Source organism: Aquarana catesbeiana, linkage group LG01 (genome assembly GCF_042186555.1).
Source record: "Aquarana catesbeiana isolate 2022-GZ linkage group LG01, ASM4218655v1, whole genome shotgun sequence".
NCBI lineage: Eukaryota > Metazoa > Chordata > Amphibia > Anura > Ranidae > Aquarana > Aquarana catesbeiana.
This window is the reverse complement of record NC_133324.1, coordinates 731577114-731601300: the sequence shown is the minus strand read 5'-3', so window position 1 is coordinate 731601300 and position 24187 is coordinate 731577114. Positions and strand designations below refer to the sequence as shown.

General features: G+C 39.0%; 1 protein-coding gene across 5 annotated transcripts in view; it reads left to right on the top strand.

The window, feature by feature from the left end:
- Window positions 1-24187, top strand: part of TTC29 (tetratricopeptide repeat domain 29) — a 416217-nt gene that overhangs the window by 73800 nt on the left and 318230 nt on the right. For all 5 annotated transcript variants that reach the window (XM_073604681.1, XM_073604698.1, XM_073604674.1 and 2 more), the window contains one exon: window positions 2499-2582. In XM_073604681.1, the coding sequence (XP_073460782.1) occupies window positions 2499-2582 (84 nt within the window). The remainder of the gene's footprint in view (window positions 1-2498; window positions 2583-24187) is intronic.

Genomic DNA, 24187 nt, shown 5'->3' with positions numbered 1-24187 from the left:
TCGCTTGCAGGCTTCTAATCCTAGGGTGTGTGGAATAGCAGTATATAAATTGGCTACATCCCATGTTACTAATATAGCACCTGATGGAAGAGTCAAGTCTTCTATCCTAGACAAAAAATCTTGAGTGTCCTGAATATAAGATTTGGTGTTCTCTATCAGAGGGGAAAGATGTTTATCTAAATATTTAGCAATAGACATGGTGGCCGAGTTAATGCTGGAAACGATTGGACGACCTGGAGGGTTATTTGGGTCTTTGTGCACCTTAGGTAGCACATAAAAAAATAGGTGTAATAGGGTATTCTGGGATTAGAAAGGTTTCCGTGTTGGTATCTATTATTCCTGCCTGCAAGGCCTTTTTTTACAACTTTCTTTATTTTAGTCAAAACCCGTATAGTAGGGTTAGTATCCAAATGTGTCTAAACATTATGATCAGCCAGCTGTCTTTTTATTTCCCCTTCGTATTTTACCGTGTCCATGACCACTATGGAACCACCCTTATCTGCTGGTTTTATTGTGAATTCCTTCCTAGTGGATAATAAGGACAGGGCGATATGTTCTTCTCGACTCAAATTGTTTTGTCTCTGGTCTATTCTAGACCAATCTTCTAAAAAATGCCTTATATCCATCTCAACTTTATCAATGAACAGTTCTAATGCTGGACTATTAGTAGGGGGCACAATCGTGCTCTTATTTTTTAACCCCATGTTAGAAATGGACAATTTCAATAGATTTGAACTGTGCATTGACGGTTTAGATGAGTAAAAGGCTTTAAACCTATATTTCTATAGAATCTATACAAATCCTGTTTTAATCTAAATGTATCCATTTTTTCTTTTGGGCAAAAATTAAGCCCCTTATTTAAAACTTTCATCTCTATTGCACTAAGATGGAAAGAAGAAATGTTATGTACCACATTCAAGTCCTCTGTCTGTTTCGCATTCTGTTGGCAGATCTTGTTGTTACCCCGTCGGCGTTTCTTGACTCCTCTCCACCTGCTTTTGTATTTGGGGGACCACGAGTTAAAAAAGATCAAGTGGCATTTGTGGAGGAGAAAAAAAGAAAGAAATAAAAATGTTTCTTTGTTCTTAACGCATTAATTTCCTTGTTCAGTATATCTTTTCTATAAAACAAAGTTTTACAACATATGAGGACAGAGTGGGAATTTACGCTCCCAATTTATTTTAGCCTGCTAAACTGCTTTTATATTAAGCATGCATTCATCCTGAAGGTAGATTAAAATAAACACATTTTCCATAAACCTGGATTAACCCTCAATGATCCCTTTCTTTGATAGTTACATTTACAGTATGATATGATATATGATATTGTATGTGTACTATAGACCAACATTTTACAGGGGCATAAATTTAATGAGTTGTATGTCTCTGTCCACTATCCCAAACCCTATTATTTAGTGGATATGTGATTTAAGTGAAACACGCAAATACATTCTATTTTAAGAAGGCTCTATTAAGTTTTTTTGTTAATATTAGTTTATACACTGAAATAGTGTGATTTTTACATAAAATTTGTACTTGGTAACTTAAGTCCAGTAAAGCATTGTCAACAAAACAAACATTTTATCAAAGGTTAACTCCATATTTGTGGTGAAAAAAAATAGCAAATAAAGAAAAAATAATATAACGTATACAATTGCGACACAATTCATATTGTGATTGAATATTATTAAGAATTACCTTTCCTTTCCAATCTGCAGCAGCTGTAACTTTCTGAAAATGTAAAGCAATATGGCTACCTGGAGGTGTTCTGTACACAGAATGTGTACCAAATGCCCCCCCCCGAAACATAATTTCCTGCTTGCGTAATTGGCTCACCAATTTTTCCAGATGTCTGCACTAAGATACAAGTCAGATATCAGTCATCTCCAAAATAACATTTTTGGTGATATACACCCACGTCTAAAGAAATGCAGGTCCAGCAACTTTCCTCATTAGTGCTCTGCAGGTGCACAGCTGTTTGATAATTATGAAACCACTCCCATTAGACTCCCTTTCCCACATGAGCACAGACCATAACACAGTGCTTTCTTTAGAATAACAAAAGGTAGGAATCTGCAACAAAGTTTGTTAAAATCCCTGTAATGTACATAGATTACCCAGAGGGAAAAGTTTTATCGCTACAAAAGTTGAGTCATGCTTTAAGTAAAGCAGGAGATAGGTATTTTAGGGTAATACATTTTTTTCTTTGCCGAAAAAAAATCAGTCCATAGATGTTTTTCACATATTCAGAAATAGTTGTAATATTAAACAAATAAAATTGGTAAAAATATATGACTTGACTGTATACCTATTTTAAAATGAAAGTCATTTTAGTTTGTCATAAATGTCCTCTTTTACAGAAAAAGGAAAACTGCTTCCCTCCATCTGAGGTTCCCATTTATATAGAGCTTTAAACGATTTACATTAAAATTGCAGAATATTCTGTAGGTTGCGTTTCTCATTTAATCATTTGTTTCTCTTGTTTTGATTTCAATCCAGGGTTCCCCTGATCAGGGACAGGAGTGTCAAAGATCATCAGTACCCCAAGAATATTAAAGAGTTGTCCAAAGAAGAAACAGCTATGTAAGTTTGTTAAAATTTAACATCTTTTTTGAATACCTAAAACTGGCTATTATTATGTGGTTTATTGTTTTACGGTTTGCAACTGTATGACTTTAATTATATGTGTAAAGTTTATTTAATTTCAGGATTTATTATATAAAAAGACAAGGCTGGTCTTGTAAGTATTCAGAGCCAGTGAACTGGTTCAGATTTACAAAAAAGAGTAAAAACCGATATTTCCTGAGAAATATTGACTCCATTTGTTTTGACTATTTCTAAAGCTGCTCTGGGCAACTTTTTAACTTCACTATATTTGGAAAACTATTCAGTGATCTTTACTTTTGTAGATAGATTTAAATAATTTATATAATTGTTTCTTCGTGCTTATAAAAAAAATGACTCCACACTGTCATTTTCCAGTGATAGTTATCTCAAAAAACTCTCATCAAGGCAGAATCATTTTTTTCATACATCACCAATTTTTCACCATTTTCTTGGGATTTTTTTTTATTTTAATAATTTTGAAGAAGCATCAGGATAGATTTAATGGTGAAATTGAGTGAATTGCTGTGAATTACCAGTCTTTATAAACAGACCTCTTTGCCATTTTATATAATAATGATATGTAGTGGTGTGATCTTTATGAATAGACCACATTGCCGTGCTTCATAATAATGATATGGTGTAATGTGATCTTTATAATTAGACAACAATTCATCCTTTTATATAATAATAGTGTAGGTTATTGTGATCTTTATGAGAACAGCCTATTGTCATGTTATAAATTAACAATATGGGGTAGTGTGACCTTTATACATAAACAGACCCTATTGTCATGTTGTAGAGTAATGATAAAGGGTAGTGCGAACTTTATAAATATACCCCAATGTCATGTTATAGAAAAACATGAGACGTGATAGTTTGATCTTTTTAAATAGACCCTCATGTTATAGAATGATCATATGTGGTAATCCATTGCTATTTCATATACTGGGTTTATATATCTTTTTTTTTTTTTTTTACAATAATCATTGGTAAATGATTTTCCTTTCTGTCAGTTAACAATCTTTTACCTCTAATCCACATCTTTTTTACTCCTTTTACCAATATTTTGTTTTCTTGATTTGCTTTAAAGCATACATAGAGGTGATTTCTAATATTAGATATATGTTGTATTTCATACTAATGATTATAAAAACTATAAGCAAACTGAAAGTATAGTAAACCTAAAGCACAGTAATGGGCTTGATTTTCACATATAATTTGCTTGTGAAGGTATCTTAAATCTGCGACTCTGTATAAACCCCTCATTGCTTTCCAAGATTTAGTCATATCTCAATTAATCTTTTATCAATGCTCAAAAATATGTTGCAAAACATTAAAAAAATGTTATCTTGTTTAGTGTTTTGTTGTTCTACCATTCCTGAGGTTTGTGTTTTTCTACCTTTCGGTGTCTTCCTATACTATACACTATGGCATAAGTGTATCCACTGTGAAAATCACTGGGTTTCGCATTTCATCACATACTTACTGCTGCCACTGAGATTTAATAATTCCTCATAAAAAGGTTAAAAAAGTTCTAATGAAGTCCTGCACATTATGTACAACTTCACTTTCTAAACTCTGTAAAAGAAACTTTCATATTTAATGGGAAATCATGAATTATTCCATTTATTATCCTCATCCTCCTTTCAAAGACATGATCTGGATAAAAGGCGGGGTGAATAATTTAGAAAAAAAATGAAATGCATTTTTAATGTGAAGGTGCAACTACAGATTCTCTTGACTATTAGCGAGTGCAGAGGAAACAGAATTTTACTTACAAAACCTCATCAAACCTTAAATTACATGACATACTTCTGTAATAAAATACAGAAGAAAGAAAAGTTTTTTTTTTCCGCACAAGTTGTTTTTATTAATCCGATAAAGTTGAAAAGTTTGGGGCATATGCAACACCAGATTTCTACAACTGTTTATAAATATCCAGGTATATATTTCTTTTTCAAATTCAGTTAAAAAATCAAAACTCCCTGAACTGCATACCTCTGCCACAGTATTTTATCTTTAACTCACTGTAGTTATTAATGATTTAATCTTGCCGTGTGCTGGCAAGTTTCATTCTGAATACTGTAAGATACTAATTGCCCTGGTCACGTCAGAGTGCTTAAAGCAAATGAATAAATAAGGAAAAATAAATAATAATTTGTATAAATAAAAGAAAGGAACTGGAGTGTCTAAGAACATCAGAACTCTGTGAGATTGTGTGTACTGAGAGAGAAGTTTTTGTTTGTAGTCTAGTTTCTTGTTTTGTTGCTAGTCTAGAACTTGCAGATTGAATAGAATTTCAACTGAAAAATGCAGCTGGACATTAATTGTTACTAGTTAACCTAATCAAACCATGCCTAAATTTATTTATATCCACTGCTCCCTTGTTTGCCTGTTTAGATATCTAGGCTGTCCTGTCTAGAAATTTGAATTCATTTAGCCATGCCCAACATCGTACTCATGGGGCCAGATATACTAAACTGTGACTTGATGAGAGCTGAAGCAAAGTGCATAATTCAAATATCCTATCAAGTGCAATCCTATCAATTTGAAGATTTAGAGCTTTTTCCTCATTGAATTGGAAGTTTAAAGTGAACGCAGGTTAACTTCAGCTGACCTCATGCTTTAGTAAATTTACAAAATGACCAAAGTGTGATTTACAAAGTATAGTACACCTATTTAAATTGTGTTTCCTTTAAAACATCAAGCCAGGTTCCGAAAAATGTCCTTAAAAGTTATCTGTCACAGTTGATAACACTGTAAAAAGTAGCAGCCATTCTTTAGGGCTTTATGATAGTTGTAGGGCAGTGATGTGCCTTCTTATGAAGCTGAATGGGTTCAGCTTTTTTGCCCTTGAGATAATATCTGACTCTGGAATCATAGAACAGCTACTGCAAATGAGGATGAAAGCTCACAGGGGTATTGTTTACGGTGACATAATCCCCATAAACCATGGAACAATTATTTATTGGATTTGCTGAATTTAAAGCTTATCTATGGTCAAAATGCAAAATCATATACATTTTGTGACATGTATTTACAATGCACCTTTAATAGGCTTCTTTGTCACAAAATTCACAAAGCTTGACTTCTGAATTACAGCTGAGAGGAGACATTTCAGGAGGCAGAGTAAGTATATCATACACAAACCTATATTAAGTATTCCAAGCAGGTGTGGTGAACAGTACATCAGATATAGATAAAGAGCAAAACAATCAGACTATCCCACTGGTTATATATAGCAAAAATCCAAACGGGATTGCTGTACTTAAAATGTATTGAAAGTCCATAATAGTATACAAACGTTACATGTTATGTTCCAAAAAGCAACACAGCTCCAGCTTGAAGAAGAGAGTTATGGACTTTGCCCGAAACTGTTGCTTTTTGGAACATAACATGTAAGTTTTATATACTATTATAGACTTTCAGTAAATTTTAAGTGCAGTAATCCCTGTTTGGATTTTTACATATCTTAAGTAAGTACTTGACGTAAGCTTATATTGGATTGTCAAAAAACACTATTGTTTTTATTGCTATTACAATGCTGATATTCTAAAATGAAAGTGTATGCTGTGGCCATAGACTTCCTTTAAGTATAAGATCCTTAATTGTATGTTGCTGTACTCCATATTCAGGATTAAGAAAGAGCTTAAAGTTTAATCCAAACCTTAGTTTGGACTGAACTATTGCTGTTCAGAGTGAATCCAAACTTTAAGATAATTGAATGGGAATTAAATTTTGTGGCCAGGTAACACCCTGTGCTCTGCACAATTTCTGTAGAACTATGGTGTTTTAACACCACTAACACTTCAGACCCAAATTTTCTATAGCTTTTTCTGAGTTACAAATAATTTAAATGCTTTAGCCAGCTAACATCCTGTATTCTGCACAAATATTTCTGTAGGATCACATTGTTTTAACACCATTATAACTGGCTATACATGGTACAAATTTTCTGGCCATACATGGTTCAAATTTTTTCATTCAGCCAGCAGGCTGAACAAAAAAAAACTGAACCAATTTGTGGATATGAATGTGTGAATGGGGAAATCCTCCCTGCTGTGTTGTTGTATTCTGACAGCAGGGATACTCCCCGCTATCAGAATACACAGAGCAGCGCTGCAGTTGCTAATTGAGTGACTTTTGTCCGACAGGGCAGTTGAACAGAAGACAACCAGTAGATTGATAAATCGACTTCTGTTTAACTGCAGTGGCCACACATGGATTGAAATTTGTCCCGTCCCTGCTGAACTGGCTGAATTTTTATCCACCTGTGACCACCTTAGCAGCCTAAAACAGTTTTTCCACAGCTGTTTCACCATTGCAAAGAATTTTAATTTTTTGGAAAGTAATCAAATCACACATGTGAGGTATCGCCATGATCGTCAGATCGAGAGCAATAATTCTAGCACTAGACCTCCTCTGTAACTCTAACCTGGTAACCGTAAAAAGATTTAAAGCGTCGCCTATGGAAATTCTTAGGTACCGTAGTTTGTCGCCTTTCCACTAGTGCGTGCAATTATAAAGCGTGACATGTTTGGTATCTGTTTACTCGGCGTAACATCATCTTTCACATTATACAAAAAAATTCGGGTAACTTTACTGTTTGGATTTTTTAAAATTCATGAAAGTGTCCCTTTTCCCAAAAATGTGTGTTTAAAACACCGCTGCACAAATACCGTGTGATATAAAATATTGCAACAATCTCCATTTTATTCTCTAGATTCTCTGCTAAAAAAATATATATATATATATATATATATAATGTTTGGGGGTTCTAAGTAATTTTCTAGCAAAAAATATGCATTTTAACTTGTAAACACCAAATTTCAAAAATAGGCTTAGTCATGAAAGGGTTAAAAGGGTATTTGACGTTCCCGCACGCTCAACTTCTGCTGCCAAGAGCCTCGTGACCATCAAACAGAGTACAAGAACTATTGCCAATTACACCATTGAATTCTGTACTCTGGCAGCAGAGGTCGCTTGGAACAATGAGGCCCTCTGGCTGCTTTTTCTCATGGTCTCTCAGATAACATCAAAGATGAGATAGCAGCCCGAGACATACCTACAGATCTGGAGAAGTTTGTCATTCTCATTGACTCCAGACTCCGAGAGAGACCTTCCTTTAAGGAGTGCTTGCGGAACCCTTCTGTACGTTTGGCTCTGAGCTTTGCAGTCCCACCCTTGACTCCCTCACCTCCCATGCCTCCTGGTACCAAGTCTGCCAGTGAAGTAGAACCCATGCAGTTGGGCTTCACATGTCTCTCTGCGGATGTGAGGGCTTTAGGAGGAGAGAGAGATTGTGCCTTTATTGTGGCCAGGCAGGTCACTTCTTTAAGTTTTGTCCTACCAGTCGGGGAAGCGCTTGCACCTGAGGTCCTGTAGGGGACAGACCTTAGGTGGCGTTGTTACGTCCCCAGTTACCTTACGGGTTAAGCCTCTAGTTTCGGTTACCCTTTCGTGGTCTGAAACGTCCATCGATACACAGGCTCTAATCAACTCTGGGGCCGCAGGCCTGTTCATAGACAGAGCCTTTGTGTCTAAGCACTTGATTCTGCTGCAGCTTCGTGCCACAGCATTTGCCATTGAGGCTATTGATGGGAGACCTCTACAGCCTGCCCATACTAAGATTGTAAGGGCTGACGCATTGTCGCGACAGTTTTTCTCCGCTTCCAAGATTGAGTCGGTGCCTGTTCCTGTAATACCTCCCGATTGCATTCTGGCTACTGTACGCACCAGTCTCACCTCACCTTTGGGTGACAAAATTCGTGCCTCTCAGATCCAGTAGCCAGTTTGTCTCCAGGTTTTGGCAAGCCTTTTGTGCACAGTTAGGAATTCAGCTTTCCTTCTCCTCTGCGCATCACCCGCAGTCCAATGGGGTCACAGAATGAGCCAGCCAAGCCTTGGAACAGTTTCTGTGCTGCTATATTTCTGACCATCATAACAATTGGTCAGACCTTCTACCTTGGGCGGAGTTTGCTCACAATAGTGCCGTCAATACCGCTTCCCGATTGTCTCCGTTTATGGCGAATTATGGTTTCCCACCATCTATGTTCCCTGAGTCATATGTTCCTCAAAGAATTCCTACATTAGAGGAGCATCTCTGCAATTTTCGTTCCACTTGGGTGCAGGTCCAAGAGTCCTTGCAACGTGCCAGTAAGAGGTACAGACTCAATGCTGACCACCGACGCCTTCCTGCGCCTTCCTACCAGGTTGGGGAGAGGGTTAGCCCAATTTTTTTCATAATGTGAAAGAGGATGTTACGCCGAGTAAACAGATACCTAACATGTCACGCTTTAAAATTGCGCACACTTTAATATTTTTACAGGTTACCTGTTTAGAGTTACAGAGGAGGTCTTGTGCTAGAATTATTGCTCTCGCTCTAACATTCATGGTGATACCTCACATGTGTGGTTTGAGTGCCGTTTACATATGCGGGCGCGACTTATGTATGCGTTTGCTTCTGCGAGCGAGCACGCGGGGATGGGGGCGTTTAGAATTTTTTATTGTATTTGTTTATTTTACTCTTATGTTTCTATTTTGACACTTTCCTTTGACATTTTTTTTTTGATCATTTTTTTTTTCCTATTACAAGGAATGTAAACATCCCTTGTAATAGGAGTAGGGCATGACAGGTCCTCTTTACAGTGAGATCTGGGGTCTTTAAGTCCCCACATCTTGCCTGTAGGCTGGGAAGCCTGAAATAAAAATAAAAAGATCTCGGCTTCCCAGCCGAGTCAACAGAATGTTTTCAAATGCAGTGGCACCCTGAAAGGTCATAGAGACTGCAGATGACGTCATATCGTTGCACCAGACATCCCGAAAGGTTATAGAGACTGCCGGGGACCATCTGATTCCTTCTTCGGCTCGCCGAACGGGCGAGCCGGTAGAAGCATCGGAAGGATGTCCCTTCTGCTGCCTGTAAAAATAATCAAGCGGCTGAACAGCCCCTATGATTATTTCTACAGTTTAGCAAATCGCCGGCTGTAAAAGAAGATATCTGAATGATGCCTGTAACTGCAGGCATCATTCAGATATCACCACTCAAGTCTGCGACGTCATATGACGTTGTGTTGGCGGGAAGTAGTTAATCGTTTTTATTTTCCATTTAGGACAAAAATACACTAACTTTTTATTTCCTACTGCAATATGCCTGCTTAGTTGCTTAGAAATTGCAGCCTGACCATACAGGTTTAATATCTGTGGTGCAAATCTGTAACCTTTTCCCATCTTTAGTCTCCGGAACAAGACACTTTTTTTCTAAATGTAATGTGCTTGCTCTCTCCCTAAGAAATTTTCGCCTATCTAATATAGGCTTCAAAGGTGTGCTACAAATCTATGCATTTTCTTTCTTTTAATTTGAAACAAATTCTTTCCAGATGCAACATGCCTGCTCAGTCCCTAAGGAATCATGACCTGTCCAGAACGGCTTATTAGCTGTGGTGCTAAATTATAGTATTTTCCCTCCACATTGTAACAAAACAAAAAAAAATTCTATTTCCAGGAGCAATATGCCAGCTCAGTCGCTCTACATAAATTGTAGCTTGTTTATACAGGCCTAAAATATGTTGTGCAAATCTGTAACATTTTTCTGTCTTTGGTCTCCTAAAAAAATACTGTATTTATTGGCGTATAACACGCGCCGGCGTATAACACGCACCCCAAGTTTAGGAGGGAATTTTAAGGAAAAAAACTTTTAGGAGGGAAGTTTAAGTCTTATTAGTGTCATTGCAGCCTTGTCATTGCAGCTTTGTCAGTGCAGCCTTGCCCCAGTGTCCATTGCAGCCTTGTCATTGCAGCCTTGCCCCAGTGTCCATTGCAGCCTTGTCAGTGCAGCCTTGCCCCAGAGCAGCCGTGCCCCAGTGTCCATTGCAGCCTTGTCAGTGCAGCCTTGCCCCCCAGTGTCCATTGCAGCCTTGGCAGTGCAGCCTTGCCCCCCAGTGTCCATTGCAGCCTTGTCATTGCAGCCTTGGCCCCCAGTGTCCATTGCAGCCTTGTCATTGCAGCCTTGGATGGATTTAAAATTGGCATCGCTGAGATCGCAGGGACTGGGCGGAGCGAAGCGAGCGCCACCGAGATCGCAGAGACTGGGCGGAGCCGAGATACACATAGCCGAGTGTACTCGGCTCTTCTCGGCTCCACTCACAGTCACGTCCAGTCCCGCCCTATGATGGACATAACACAGGTCCAATGGCGGGACTGGGCGTGACTGTGAGCGGAGCCGAGAAGAGCCGAGTACACTCCGCTATGTGTATATCGGCGGCGATCGCTCCACTCTCAATCGCCGGGGATCGGCGTATAACACACACCCACGATTTTCCCCTGATTTTAAGGGGAAAAAAGTGCGTGTTATACGCCGATAAATATAGTACATTATATTTTTCTTTCCAGATGCAATTAGCTTGCTCCCTTTGTCAGAAATGGTGACCTACCATTTAAGGCCCCTTTCACACGGGGAAGACTCCGGCAGATCTCCATTGATCCCCACTGAACAGGCGGATGACAGGTCCGTATTGATCTGCTTCATCAGTTTAGAGATAACCATAAATAATAGGCCTAGAAATATCGCTCTCACCCCGGCATGTGTGGTGTAATGTAACTTTTTTTCTTGTACCACTCCCTGTGCATACAAATACGTTTGTACATTCGTGTAGGTGAGGGCATCACAATTTTGGAGGGGGGGGGGGGTAGATTTTAAGTGCTTGAGTGTAACTTCAATTTTTACACTTTTTAAACATTTTTTGATATGAGATAATGTTTTTGGTGATAGGTTCTCTTTAACTTTATATGTTATTGGAATTCAGCCAGTCCCCAGCCCTTTCTACTGGGAGAGATCACAGCTATTCTCTTGAGACGTTCTTGTAGTTAGCCATAACACCTTCTATGAGACATCTAAAAGGTAAGAAAAGAAAAAAAAAAAAAAAATATATATATATATATATATATATATATATATATATATATATATATATATATATATAATAAAATATATAATAAAATTGGAAATAGACCTGCGTTAGATGAGCATCTCCGCGATTTTTGTTCCACTTGGATGCAGGTCCAACAGTCCTTGCAACGTGCCAGTGAGAGGTACAGACTCCATGCTGACCGCTGACACCTACCTGCGCCTTCCTACCAGGTTGGGGAAAGGGTCTGGCTGTCATCTCGTAACCTCCTACTCCATGTTCCCGCACTGAAACTGGCACCACGATTTATTGGGCTTTTCCATATTCTCTGTAGGATCAACCCAATGGCTTATGCATTAGACCTTTTTTCTAACATGCGTATTTGGAATGTTTCTCATGTCTCCGTATTAAAACCTTTGGTGTGCAACCTCTTCACCAGCTCGGTACCACATCCTTGCCCGGTACAGATTGAGAACCATGAGGAGTATTAGCTACAATCGATCTTTGACTCCCGTAGGTTCCGTGGGCACATATAGTACCTGGTTCATTGGGAAGGGTATGGTCCGGAGGAACGCTCTTGGGTCTCATCCTCGGACTTACATGCTCCTGTACTCCTCCGTGCTTTCCATAGATGTTTTCCCCTCAAACCTGGTGGTCCTCTGAGGAGGAGGGGTCATTGAGGGGGTACTGTCAGGGCTGAGATCTCAGCCCTTCCTTCTCTTTGCTCAGGTTGCTTAGCTGTCAGCTAATTGCCAGTACTCATCGTTCCACAGTGGCTCACCTGTTGATCATCTCCTGCTTGTCAGTCAAGCCCACAGCCAGCCCCTTCTGGCTATTTAAACTGCCTAGTTAATTTCTTCAATGTCTTTCGCCTTGGTCAACATATATAGAGACTCTCTGCTGTGTTCCAGTTGAATACTTGCTGGCTAAAGTCCCTTCTGGTTCCTGATCCTGTCTGCTGCCTGTGACTACGCTGATCTCTGGCTTCCTGATTTCCTGGCTTGTTCTGACTACCCAATTTGTCTACCGAACCCTGGCTAAATTGTAACTACATTTACGAATTCTACCTTTTTTACCAATCTTATTAAAAGGTGTGATTTTTACTGCATTTTCTGTCTCCGTCTGTTTCATGGTCCCTGACACCTTGCTTCTGAAATGTCCTTGGATTAAAAAAGATGTAATTCTATGTATCAAATTATTATACATTATTTGAGGAAGAAATTGTTTGCATCATATTTCTGCCCGATAAATACTTACTCCCTGCCTTCCGAATTGCCTCCTATTAAAAAGGATGAGAGTCATGCTCAAATGTGTAGAGTTTCTACAGTGTCTCTGGAAAAATAAGGTTTCCCTTAAAGCGTAACTACAGATGTAAAACCACTGAATTAATGCAAAACAGTCACACTAAGGGCGTTCCCTCTGGTGATAGCTGTCACATTTACCAGTGTGCTTATGTCAGTTCTCAACCAAACGCCTAAACCAATTAAATGGTTGGTATGAACAGCAGCGGACATAACTCACCAACAACTGTGACAGTTATCACCAGAGGCACATCTTTAATGGAGCTGTTTAGTTTTACTTTAATATTTAATATTTCTGGATGAAAGATTTCTACTCTCCGCCTGCAAAACCCCATTGCATCCTAAGGATTGTGATCCAGTTCGGCATGTAATACATTTTAATTTATAAAATGCTTTTACAAACAATACAGTTTCATTTATAATTTATGACTGAAATATGCCAACTCCCTATCTCCCAAATTGTTTGCCATGGAAAAAGTCAAGATACTATTAAGCAAATCTGCACAAATTATACATGGTGCTTAACTGCTACCCGACTACCATACATATATATACATCCTTGTCAGGAAGTTTTAATGCCAGGATCGAAAGTTTACAGTGTTCCAGGACGTTTAGTTGTTGTTAGATGAGATCCTATTCTGTATACGTTTTAAGTAGAAGGTGATTTTTCTACCACTCACAAGAAGTGCTTTATATGTTGACAAATGTACAATTGCTGTGAGATTTTATGTTTTGATATGCTATATATTTTACAGTTGAGGCTAAGCAGCCGATTATCTGTATATTGTACCACCTTTTAGTTTTACAATAAAAGTTACCTGATTAAAAAAAAAAATCCATACCAGACCCTTATCCCCATTTTGAGGGCATGTGGCCTAGTATGGTTCAGGAAAGGGGGGTGCTCGCTTGTCCCCCCCTTTCCTGGCTTACCCAACTGCATGCTCTTATAAGGGTCTGGTATGGATTTTTGGAGAGGACCTCACACCAATTTTCGGGGGGGGGCAAGCTGTTTCTTCTTTTGTTTACATTCCCCGCTGACTGCAGATGAGTAATGGTTGTTAAGGACGCAGCAGGTGCTGGCTGCTTAACAACAAGCTATTCCCTTGGTGTTAAGGATGCCAGCGGGTGCCGGCAATAAAATAACTCAAGTTTTCACTACTAAAATACTGCATCACTTCCCTGCTTTTCTAACATGTTTCTTTCCTATTGAGGTGATGATTAATTGTAAGCATTTCAGAGAAAAAAAATCTGTAACTTTAGTTGGAAAATGTGACAAATGTAGAATCAGATCCCAGCTTGTATAGTAGTACTCTTCAAAGGGACAGGAACTCTTCTGGTTCTGGTTTAGTGCATTAGAGATAAGGCTTAATAGTTTTCAGATATCATTTAAATAAAGAAAAGGAATAACAGTACAATAAAAAAAAAATTAAGGAAAATAATAATAAACAAGATGGACAATAGTAGCAACAGCAAGATAAGCGATGAATAAAAAAAGAAAGAGTACTTAACAAGGTGTTACCTACTCTGTGGTTCCAGAGTCTAATTAACATAGGATAGTCTGATCCAATGTATCAAGGAACTTTGGCATTCAGAACGAACGCTTGGCATATATGCATTCTTTCACTGAAGATGAAGAGCTGACAAGCTATAGTTTCAGTAGATTTTTGTGACTGCAGAGGAGGGTGGTTTCAGAATTGACACAACCAATCAAATTGTCTGAGGAATGGCTGATGGTGTGTCAAAATCTTTATGATCATGCAACAGCCACACTTTATAGTCTGGTAACCAATATATTATTGTACAAAACAAAATGACCTTTTGAATTATTCTAAATATGTATCAGCTGCCTGTATCATTTAGGAGATGGAATGTATCTAATTCGCATGCAAAATTGCATGTGTTCCCGCATCATACAAAAAAATTGTATTCCTTTTGCCGGTGCGTGGCGGTGACATTACTTCTTAGTGATACCCCATCGCACCTTGCTAATGCATTCACTTTTGCGCATGCCAAAAAGCATGGTAGCAGAGTAACGTGTTTTGATGCATCACAATTTAAAAAAGGGGTCATGTACATCTTTTGTCTGATTTTCACGCGTAGAACAGTACACAAAATCTCGCAAAAGCGCATATACGTGCATAGGTGTGAATGGAGTCTAAAGTGAATAGAAGTATGGACACTGCTGCTATTCTTATGAGTTGCCGATCCAGCATGTCTATCCTCCCTGATATATATATATATCTCACCCTCTTGTTTTGAATTGTACTGTTGGTGTATTGTCTCCTTTTATATTGTAAAGCGCTGCACAAACTGTTGGCGCTATATAAATCCTGTATTATAATAATAATTATATATATATATATATATATATATATATATATATATATATATATATATATATATATATTATACTGTAAAATCTTGGTTTAAGAGTAACTTGGTTTGAGAGCATTTTGCAAGACAAGTAAAAGTTTTTAAATTAAATTTAACTTGATATACAAGTGATGTCTTGATATACAAGTAGCGTCATGTCACAACTGAGTATATAACTGAACAGAGGCGCCTTTAAGTGTAGCAATATGGTTATATTTAATAAAGGTAAATAATAAAGTACACCATTTAGCAAGTCACATGGTTGATGATTAAACCGGGCACATCTAAGTATGCAGGCATCGGGGGTAAAGCTGTAAACCTAGACCATTCTCCTCGCCACCATCGACATCATCCCTTCCACGCTGTGCTCCATGAGCGCTTAAAGCCTCGCTTTCAAATCGCTCTACTGCAGGGTAGTCTTCCTGGTCACGATTGCAAACTGACAGTGGTGAGAGCTGGTCTATGTGGACAGCTTTACCCCGGATACCTGCATACTTAGATGTGCCTCTTTTAATCATCAACCATGTGAGCTGCTAAATGTTGTACCTTAAGTGTAACCATATTGCTGCACTTAGAGGCGTCTCTCTTCTCTCTGTCCAGTGATGTTTACAAGTGTTTTGGCTGTCCGGGACTCTTCCTCCCGATTGGCTGAGACACAGCAGTGGTGCCATTGGCTCCCCCTGCTGTCAATCAAAGTCAGTTAGTCAATCAGGAGAGAGAGGGGCGGGGCCGAACCGCAGCTCCATGTTTGAAAGGACACATGGAGCTGCAACTCGGTTGCCCCCATAGCAAACTGCTTGCTGTGGGGGCATTCAACTGAAGGGAGGGACCAGGAACAGCACAGAGGGACCTGAGAAGAGGAGGATCCAAGTTGCCCTGTGCAAATTTATTGCACAGAGCAGGTAAGAATAATATGTTTGTTATTTTTCTAAAAAAAAAAAAATGAGACTTTACAATCACTTTAACTTTCTATTGACACCTGCAGCGGTTCATAGAGGTCAGTGTGGACTGCGAGTGACATGCAATGTAGGAACTCGCACTGGAATCAAGCTGGTTCCCACATGCAATATGTGTGAACCCAGCCTAAATGCCTAGAGATACCTAAATGTGGAAAAGAAAATATTTTGAGGCTTGATGAAGCTGCTTACTCAGTAAGTGAATAAATCAGTTCCTGATATTGCTTAAAAAAACGGAGGGTTTATTATCGATTTAAGGAACACACAGCATGAAGAAATGTTACTGCAGCAGTCTGCTTTTTGGCCCAATAGAAACAATTGTAATTGAACTTGCATTTTGATGCAGTTTACTATACAGTGTGTCCAGCCGATAGATTTTTCTTTTTTTGGGGGGGGGGGGAATGCAGCAAAGGGAACTTTGACATATTCTAAGAACACGCAACTTTGCAATGGATTACATGTCACAACGTGTTAAAAATGTACAAAGGGGCATGCATTGTGTGAATCCAACCTAGTTTTATAATAGCTATTCTGAATACTCTCATTTTCAGGAGTAAGTAACCCCAGGGGTTTTGCCAATTTGTTTCCTTTTTTTTCCCAGATATATGAGCTTTGAGATTCTTGTTAAAATAATTTTCTCCTTTATAGTATTTGACTACTCAAGACTGCAGTTTTGTTATTTTTCCAGTAGATGCCCCCAGAGACCACTCAACATAAATACTAAAAAAGCCTATGTTGACGCAATGTTTTAATATAAAAATAGATGTGTTCAATTTGGTTTTAAATAAAAATATATGTATAATAAATGTGATATGGAACACTAACAAGTTATCATACATTACGTCGTTCGTTTTTCATCACTTTTTTTCAGTAACCATTCTTGCTTATGTAAACAAAAGTAAATATAACCACAGGAGCGCATGAATCTGTTGTAGGGCAATGTTGAATTACTTCTTAAGCGGAGTTCCAGCCTGGGTGAAAAAAAAATTAAAAGTCAGCAGCTACAAATACTGTAGCTGCTGACTTTTAATATAAGGACACTTACCTGTCCAGGAAGCCCCCGATCTTGGCACCCGAAGCTGACCTGTCCATCAGCTCCGGGTGCAGGCACCGGCATCCTTACTAAGGGAAACAGGAAGTGAAGCCTGTTTCCTACTGCGCAAGTTGAGGGGCGCTTTCTGAATGGTCTCATCATCTTCTGGGACAAACACAGGTCCCAGAAGGCAATGAAGGAAGGAGGGCACAAAAAAAACAAAACATGGAAGTGACTTACCTCGCCGCAGCGCTGTGGGATGGAAGTCCCGAAGGAAAAAAAAAAAATGAGGGGTGGTGGGGAGAGCTTATGTTTTTAAAGGAGTTACATTTTTGCCTGGAACTCCACTTTAATACCACATGGCATCCCTTTGCTATTAATTTTATTTAAATGAAGATACATTTATACCTTTCAACATCATGGAGTAGAATTCTGATAAACATATGAGTCCCATCCACGATCTGCCAAAACCCCCAAGGATATTTAGACAAAGTTATGGCTTTCATATGTATAACAAAACAAAAAGTCCCATATCAACCTTTGACATAACTTTCCTCCAAAATATAGGGTGCTCACAGTGGCGAGGATCCTCTTTTTCTCCAATATCCACACTGCAGCACACCTTTTTTATGTTCTTATTTATTTTGCTTCAACATATCCAAAAACCTTCAGCCATGTCCCTCAACCTCTGCCACTCTCAGACCTCTGCAACCCAAAGCGTAATCATTCTGTAGGGTTCTTTGAGATAACAAAGGAAATGTGGACATAGGATAGCTTAGAATTTCTGTCAACTATTGCCTCACCAGGTTTATTACGTTTTTTTTTTTTCTCCTAATAAAATAATTTAAAATTATTGCAAGAAAGATATACTGTATATACAGTGTATGTATATATATATATATATATATATATATATATATATATAGTTTTTATTTTATTTTGCAAATAAATAATATTTCTTTATACATTTAGGCCAAAGTGTATTCTGCTAAATTTCTTTGGTAAAAATAACCCAAATCAGTGTATATTATTTAGTCTGTGTAAAAGTTATAGTCTACAAACTATGGGATATACAGTGGATATAAAGTCTACAGACCCTGTTAAAATGTCAGGTTTCTGTGATGTATAAACATGAGACAAAGAAAAATAATTTCCACCTGTAATGTGACCTATAAACTGTACAACTCAGTGGAACAAAAAAACTAAAAAAAAACTAAAATCTTTTAGGTGGAGGGAAGTAAAAATAAAAAAAACTAAAGTAAGATTGGTTGCATTAGTGTGCACACCCTTAAACTAATACTTTGTTGAATCTCCTTTTAATTTTATTACAGCACTCAGTCTTTTTGGGTTCGAGTCTATGAGCATGGCACATCTTGACTTGGCAACATTTGCCCACTGTTCTTTGCCAAAAGAACAGTGGGCAAATGATTGCCCTCGCAATCTGTCAGATTGCGAGGGCATCTCCTGTGCACACCCCTTCTTAGATGACCCCACAGATTTTCAATTGGATTCAGTTCTGGAATCTGGCTGGGCCATTCCACAACTTTAATCTTCTTCTGGCGAAGCCATTCCTTTGTTGATTTGGATGTATGCTTTGGGTCATTGTCATGCTGAAAGATGAAGTCCCTCTTCATGTTCAGCTTTCTAGCAGAAGCCTGAAGGTTTTGTGTCAATATTGACTGGTATTTGGAACTGTTCATAATTCCCTCTACCTTGACTAAGGCCCCTGTTCCAGCTGAAGAAAAACAGCCCCAAAACATGATGCTGTCACCACCATGCTTCACTGTGGGTATGGTGTTCTTTTGGTGATGTGCAGTGTTGTTTTTGCGCCAAACATATCTTTTGGAATTATGGCCAAAAAAGTTCAACCTTGGTTTCATCAGACCATTTTCCCACATGCTTTTGGTAGACTTTAGATGTGTTTTTGCAAAATTTATCTGGGCTTTTATGTTTTTCTTCATAAGAAAAGGCTTCCGTCTTGCCAGTCTATCCCATATTGAATAAATTGTAGCGCTAAAAACACGCATACACTGAAATTGAATAAAAAATTCTAAGAGCCAGCCTGGGGAACTGAGAAACCACTCTGTTTTTGGAATCCATTTTGACTCTGCTTCGGTGGATAAGGAGGGGACGTGCCAGCCTTGCAGAGGCTCTACCCTTGCCTCCAACAACTTCACCACTTTGCCCTGGGTGGCAACAAGCTCCATTGATTCTATGCTTATGGCAGTAGAATCCAACCTCTCTGGTAAGCGTATTCCATCTATTCGCTAAAGTTGATGATATACAAGTTGACGGTTGGGAAGCAAACAGGATTGATACACGGATTATTCATTTTCACTGTGGACTATCGTCCTTTTGGATTATGTATTACTTTTGGGACATTACGTTTACATGCACTTAGAATTTTTTATTCATTTTCAGTGTATGTGTGTTTTTAGCGCTACAATTTATTCAATATTTGTTTTCCTTTTTGTCACATGGTTTGTAGCAGCTGGTTTTGTTTCTTTTGGGTAGCGCATTAATCATCCCCTTTTCACAGTCTATCCCATAGCCCAGACATAGTAATGATTTTAACTTTTCTTGTGATATATATTTTTTTGCTGGCACGTTTAGATTGCGGTTTATGTGCTGTGTGCACGGCACACGCCGCGGTGTATTGTTCATCCATTTATTTTTTGCACATTTGCACATGTATTTCTATGTATTATAGAGTTTGCACATGTGATTGTATTACACAGTCCGTATTGTTGCACATTTATTTTGCACATTTTATTTTTAGCTTTATATTTTGCACTGTGCACTTTACCATTCATACGTATCCATTATGTTATACCACTACCTCGTATTTAATGATTTGCAGCTAGTTCTAGGACTGCCTCACCTGTAATGTGAGAGTTCCACTTACTTATTTGCATTTTGTACTACTACCTGTAGCAACATATTATTAATCTAATTTTTTTGGAGTAGCGCAGCATTTATCTTTCACCCTTTTGCACTGTATAGATATGATGTCATACATTATCTTTCCGTATCATTTATACTAGTGGGACGCCCCTTATCCCGCTGGGATTGTCCGAATTGTATTATTTATCTTATATTACTCTGGTATTGGTTTAGCGCAGCACCACCCCCCTTATTACACTTGCCAGATATTCCTGCAGCTCCTTTAATGTTGCTGTAGGCCTCTTGGCAGCCTCCCTGACCAGTTTTCTTCTTGGCTTTTCATCAATTTTGGAAGGACATCCAGTTCTTGGTAATTTCACGTTTGTGCCATATTTTCTCCACTTGATGATGATTGTCTTCACCGTGTTCCATGATACATCTAATGCCTTGGCAATTATTTTGTACCCTTCTGCTGACTGATACCTTTTAACAATGAGATCCCTCTGATGCTTTGGAAGCTGTCTGCGAACCTTGGCTTTTGCTGTAGGATGCAACTAAGAAAATGTCAGGAAAGACCTACTAGAACAGCTGAACTTTATTTGGGGTTAATCAGAGGCACTTTAACCACTTCAGCCCCGGAAGGATTTACCCCCTTCCTGACCAGGGCACTTTTTACAATTTGGCACTGCGTCGCTTTAACTGCTAATTGCGCGGTCATGCAATGCTGTACCCAAACGAAATTTGCGTCCTTTTCTTCCCACAAATAGAGCTTTCTTTTGATGTTATTTGATCACCTCTGCGGTTTTTATTTTTTGCGCTTTAAACTAGGGTACATTTTCTGGAATTTACACAGCTTTTAGTTTATGACTGCCTATGTCATTTCTTGAGGTGCTAAAATGGCCGGGCAGTACACCCCCCCCCAAAATGACCCCATTTTGGAAAGTAGACACCCCAAGGAAATTGCTAAGAGTATAGAATATTAATTTTTTTTGTCCCAAGTGATTGAATAATGACAAAAAAAAAATACAAAAAGTTGTCACTAAATGATATATTGCTCACACAGGCCATGGGCATATGTGGAATTGCACCCCAAAATACATTCAGCTGCTTCTCCTGAGTATGGGGATACCACATGTGTGGGACTTTTTGGGAGCCTAGCCGCGTACGGGACCCCGAAAACCAATCACCGCCTTCAGGATTTCTAAGGGTGTAAATTTTTGATTTCACTCTTCACTGCCTATCACAGTTTCGGAGGCCATGGAATGCCCGGGTGGCACAAAACCCCCCCAAATGACCCCATTTTGGAAAGTAGACACCCCAGGCTATTTGCTGAGAGGCATGGTGAGTATTTTGCAGCTCTCATTTGTTTTTGAAAATGAAGAAAGACAAGAAAAACATTTTTTTTTTCTTTTTTCAATTTTCAAAACTTTGTGGCAAAAAGTGAGGTCTGCAAAATACTCACTATACCTCTCAGCAAATAGCTTGGGGTGTCTACTTTCCAAAATAGGGTAATTTGGGGGGGGGAGGGTTGTGCCACCTGGGTATTCCATGGCCTCCGAAACTGTGATAGGCAGTGAAGAGTGAAATCAAAAATTTACGCCCTTAGAAAGCCTGAAGGCGGTGCTTGGTTTTCGGGGTCCCGTGCTCGGCTAGGCTCCCAAAAAGTCTCACACATGTGGTATCCCCGTACTCAGGAGAAGCAACAGAATGTATTTTGGGGTGTAGTTTCACATATTCCCATGGCATGTTTGAGCAATATATCATTTAGTGACAACTTTGTGCAAAAAAAAAAAAAATGTGTCTTTTTCCCGCAACTTGTGTCACAATATAAAATATTCCATGGACTCAACATGCCTCTCAGCAAATAGCTTGGGGTGTCTACTTTCCAAAATGGGGTCATTTGGGGGGGGTTTTGAACTGTCCTGGCATTTTATGCACAACATTTAGAAGCTTATGTCACACATTACCCACTCTTCTAACCACTTGAAGACAAAGCCCTTTCTGGCACTTTTTGTTTACATGAAAAAATTATTTTTTTTTCTGCAAGAAAATGAATTTGAACCCCCAAACATTATATATTTTTTTAAAGAAAATGCCCTACAGATTAAAATGGTGGGTGTTTAATTTTTTTTTTTCACACAGTATTTGCGCAGCGATTTTTTAAACGCATTTTTTTGTGAAAAAACACACTTTTTAAAATTTTAATGCACTAAAACACACTATATTGCCCAAATGTTTGATGAAATAAAAAAGATGATCTTAGGCCGAGTACATGGATACCAAACATGACATGCTTTAAAACTGCGCACAAACGTGCAGCGGCAACAAAATAAATACATTTTTAAAAGCCTTTAAAAGCCTTTACAAGTTACCACTTTAGATTTACAGAGGAGGTCTACTGCTAAAATGACTACCCTCGATCTGACCTTTGCGGTGATGCCTCACATGCATGGTGCAATTGCTGTTTACATTTGATACCAGACCGACGCTTGCATTCGCCTTAGTGCGAGAGCAGGGGGGGACAGGGGTGTTTTTTTTGTTTTTTTTTTATCTTATTTTGAAACTGTTCCTTTCATTTTTTTTTTTTAATCATTTTTATTGTTATGTCAGGGAATGTAAATATCCCCTATGATAGCAATAGGAAGTGACAGGTACTCTTTTTTGAAAAAATTGGGGACTATTAGACCCTAGATCTCTCCTCTGCCCTCAAAGCATCTGACCACACCAAGATCGGTGTGATAAAATGCTTTCCCGATTTCCCAATGGCGCTGTTTACATCCGGCGAAATCTAAGTCATGAAATGCTCGTAGCTTCCGGTTTCTTAGGCCATAGAGATGTTTGGAGCCACTCTGGTCTCTGATCAGCTCTATGGTCAGCTGGATGAATCACCGGCTGCATTCTCAGGTTCCCTGTTGAGACAGGAGAGCCAGAGAAAAACATGGAAGACGGTGGGGGGGGCATTCCCTCCCACTGCTTGTAAAAGCAGTCTAGAGGCTAATTAGCCACTAGGATTGCTTTTACATGAAAGCCGACCGCTGGCTGAAAAGAATGATACCAAGATGATACCTAAACCTGCAGGCATCATTCTGGTATAACCACTCAAAGTCGTGAATTGCGTACCTGAAGACAAAAAAATGGTTAACAATTAAACACAGTAAACGGTAAAGTATAAAAAATTGCATACCTGAAAAGCAAACATGATAAAACATAATAACAATAAAACATTGCAGAATAGAATACAGTAAAAAAGGGCAGAACAATAGAGAGAGAATAGAGAGAGAGAGAACAATGAAACGACAACTATTTTTTTTTATTTTATATATTTTTTTGTTTTGTTATTTGTTTACACTTTTTTTTGTAACTAACTTTTATAACTGTAACCGGTTCCAGGTTCGGGTCTCTCAAAATGCGATGGCATCTTGGGAGACCCTGTGAAAGTGTGTCTAGTCTGTGCAATGCTGTACCCTACGCTAATACTCAACTAGTGTATGGTAGCGTTCAAAACATTCACCAATGCAAAGACCAAGATTGTCAGGACAGGAGGGACAATAATAGCGGGTGTCACGCCTAAATCTGCGCTTGCTGCAGACACGACATCTTTTTTGGTGGGGTTCGTTGGGTAGGGGTACTCGGGAGGACATAAAAATGCCTCTCATGCAGCCGACTGCATTTGGTTGGAGATGTGAATGGGGGAAGTACGGGTGCTGCAGAAGCGGTGGGTTCCCAATTAGGATTGGCGAATGCAGCAGGAAGGGCACTATGGGCACGAGGGGCCTGTGTTTGTCTTCTTGGTGGCAGCGGGACACTGCTAGTGCTTGCCACCTCGCCAGCTTGAACTGCACTTATGGGACTTGCCACGTCACCAAGTGTTACTGCAGTGCTGGTTTGACTACGACCGGGGTGTACTAGGCCGCTGGTGCTTGCCACTTCACCAAAACGCTACCAAAAAAAACTGTTAGCGATCGCAGGGATCAGGCCTGACTCTGCGAACGCTGCAGTTATGCGTTTAGTGTTTTGTAAGTGACAGGGATCGATCAATACTGCACTTGGGTGGGCTGGGCTGGGCCGGGCGGAGGGGCAAAACGCAGGTGCTAGCAGGTATCTGGGCTGATCCCGCTAACACTGCGTT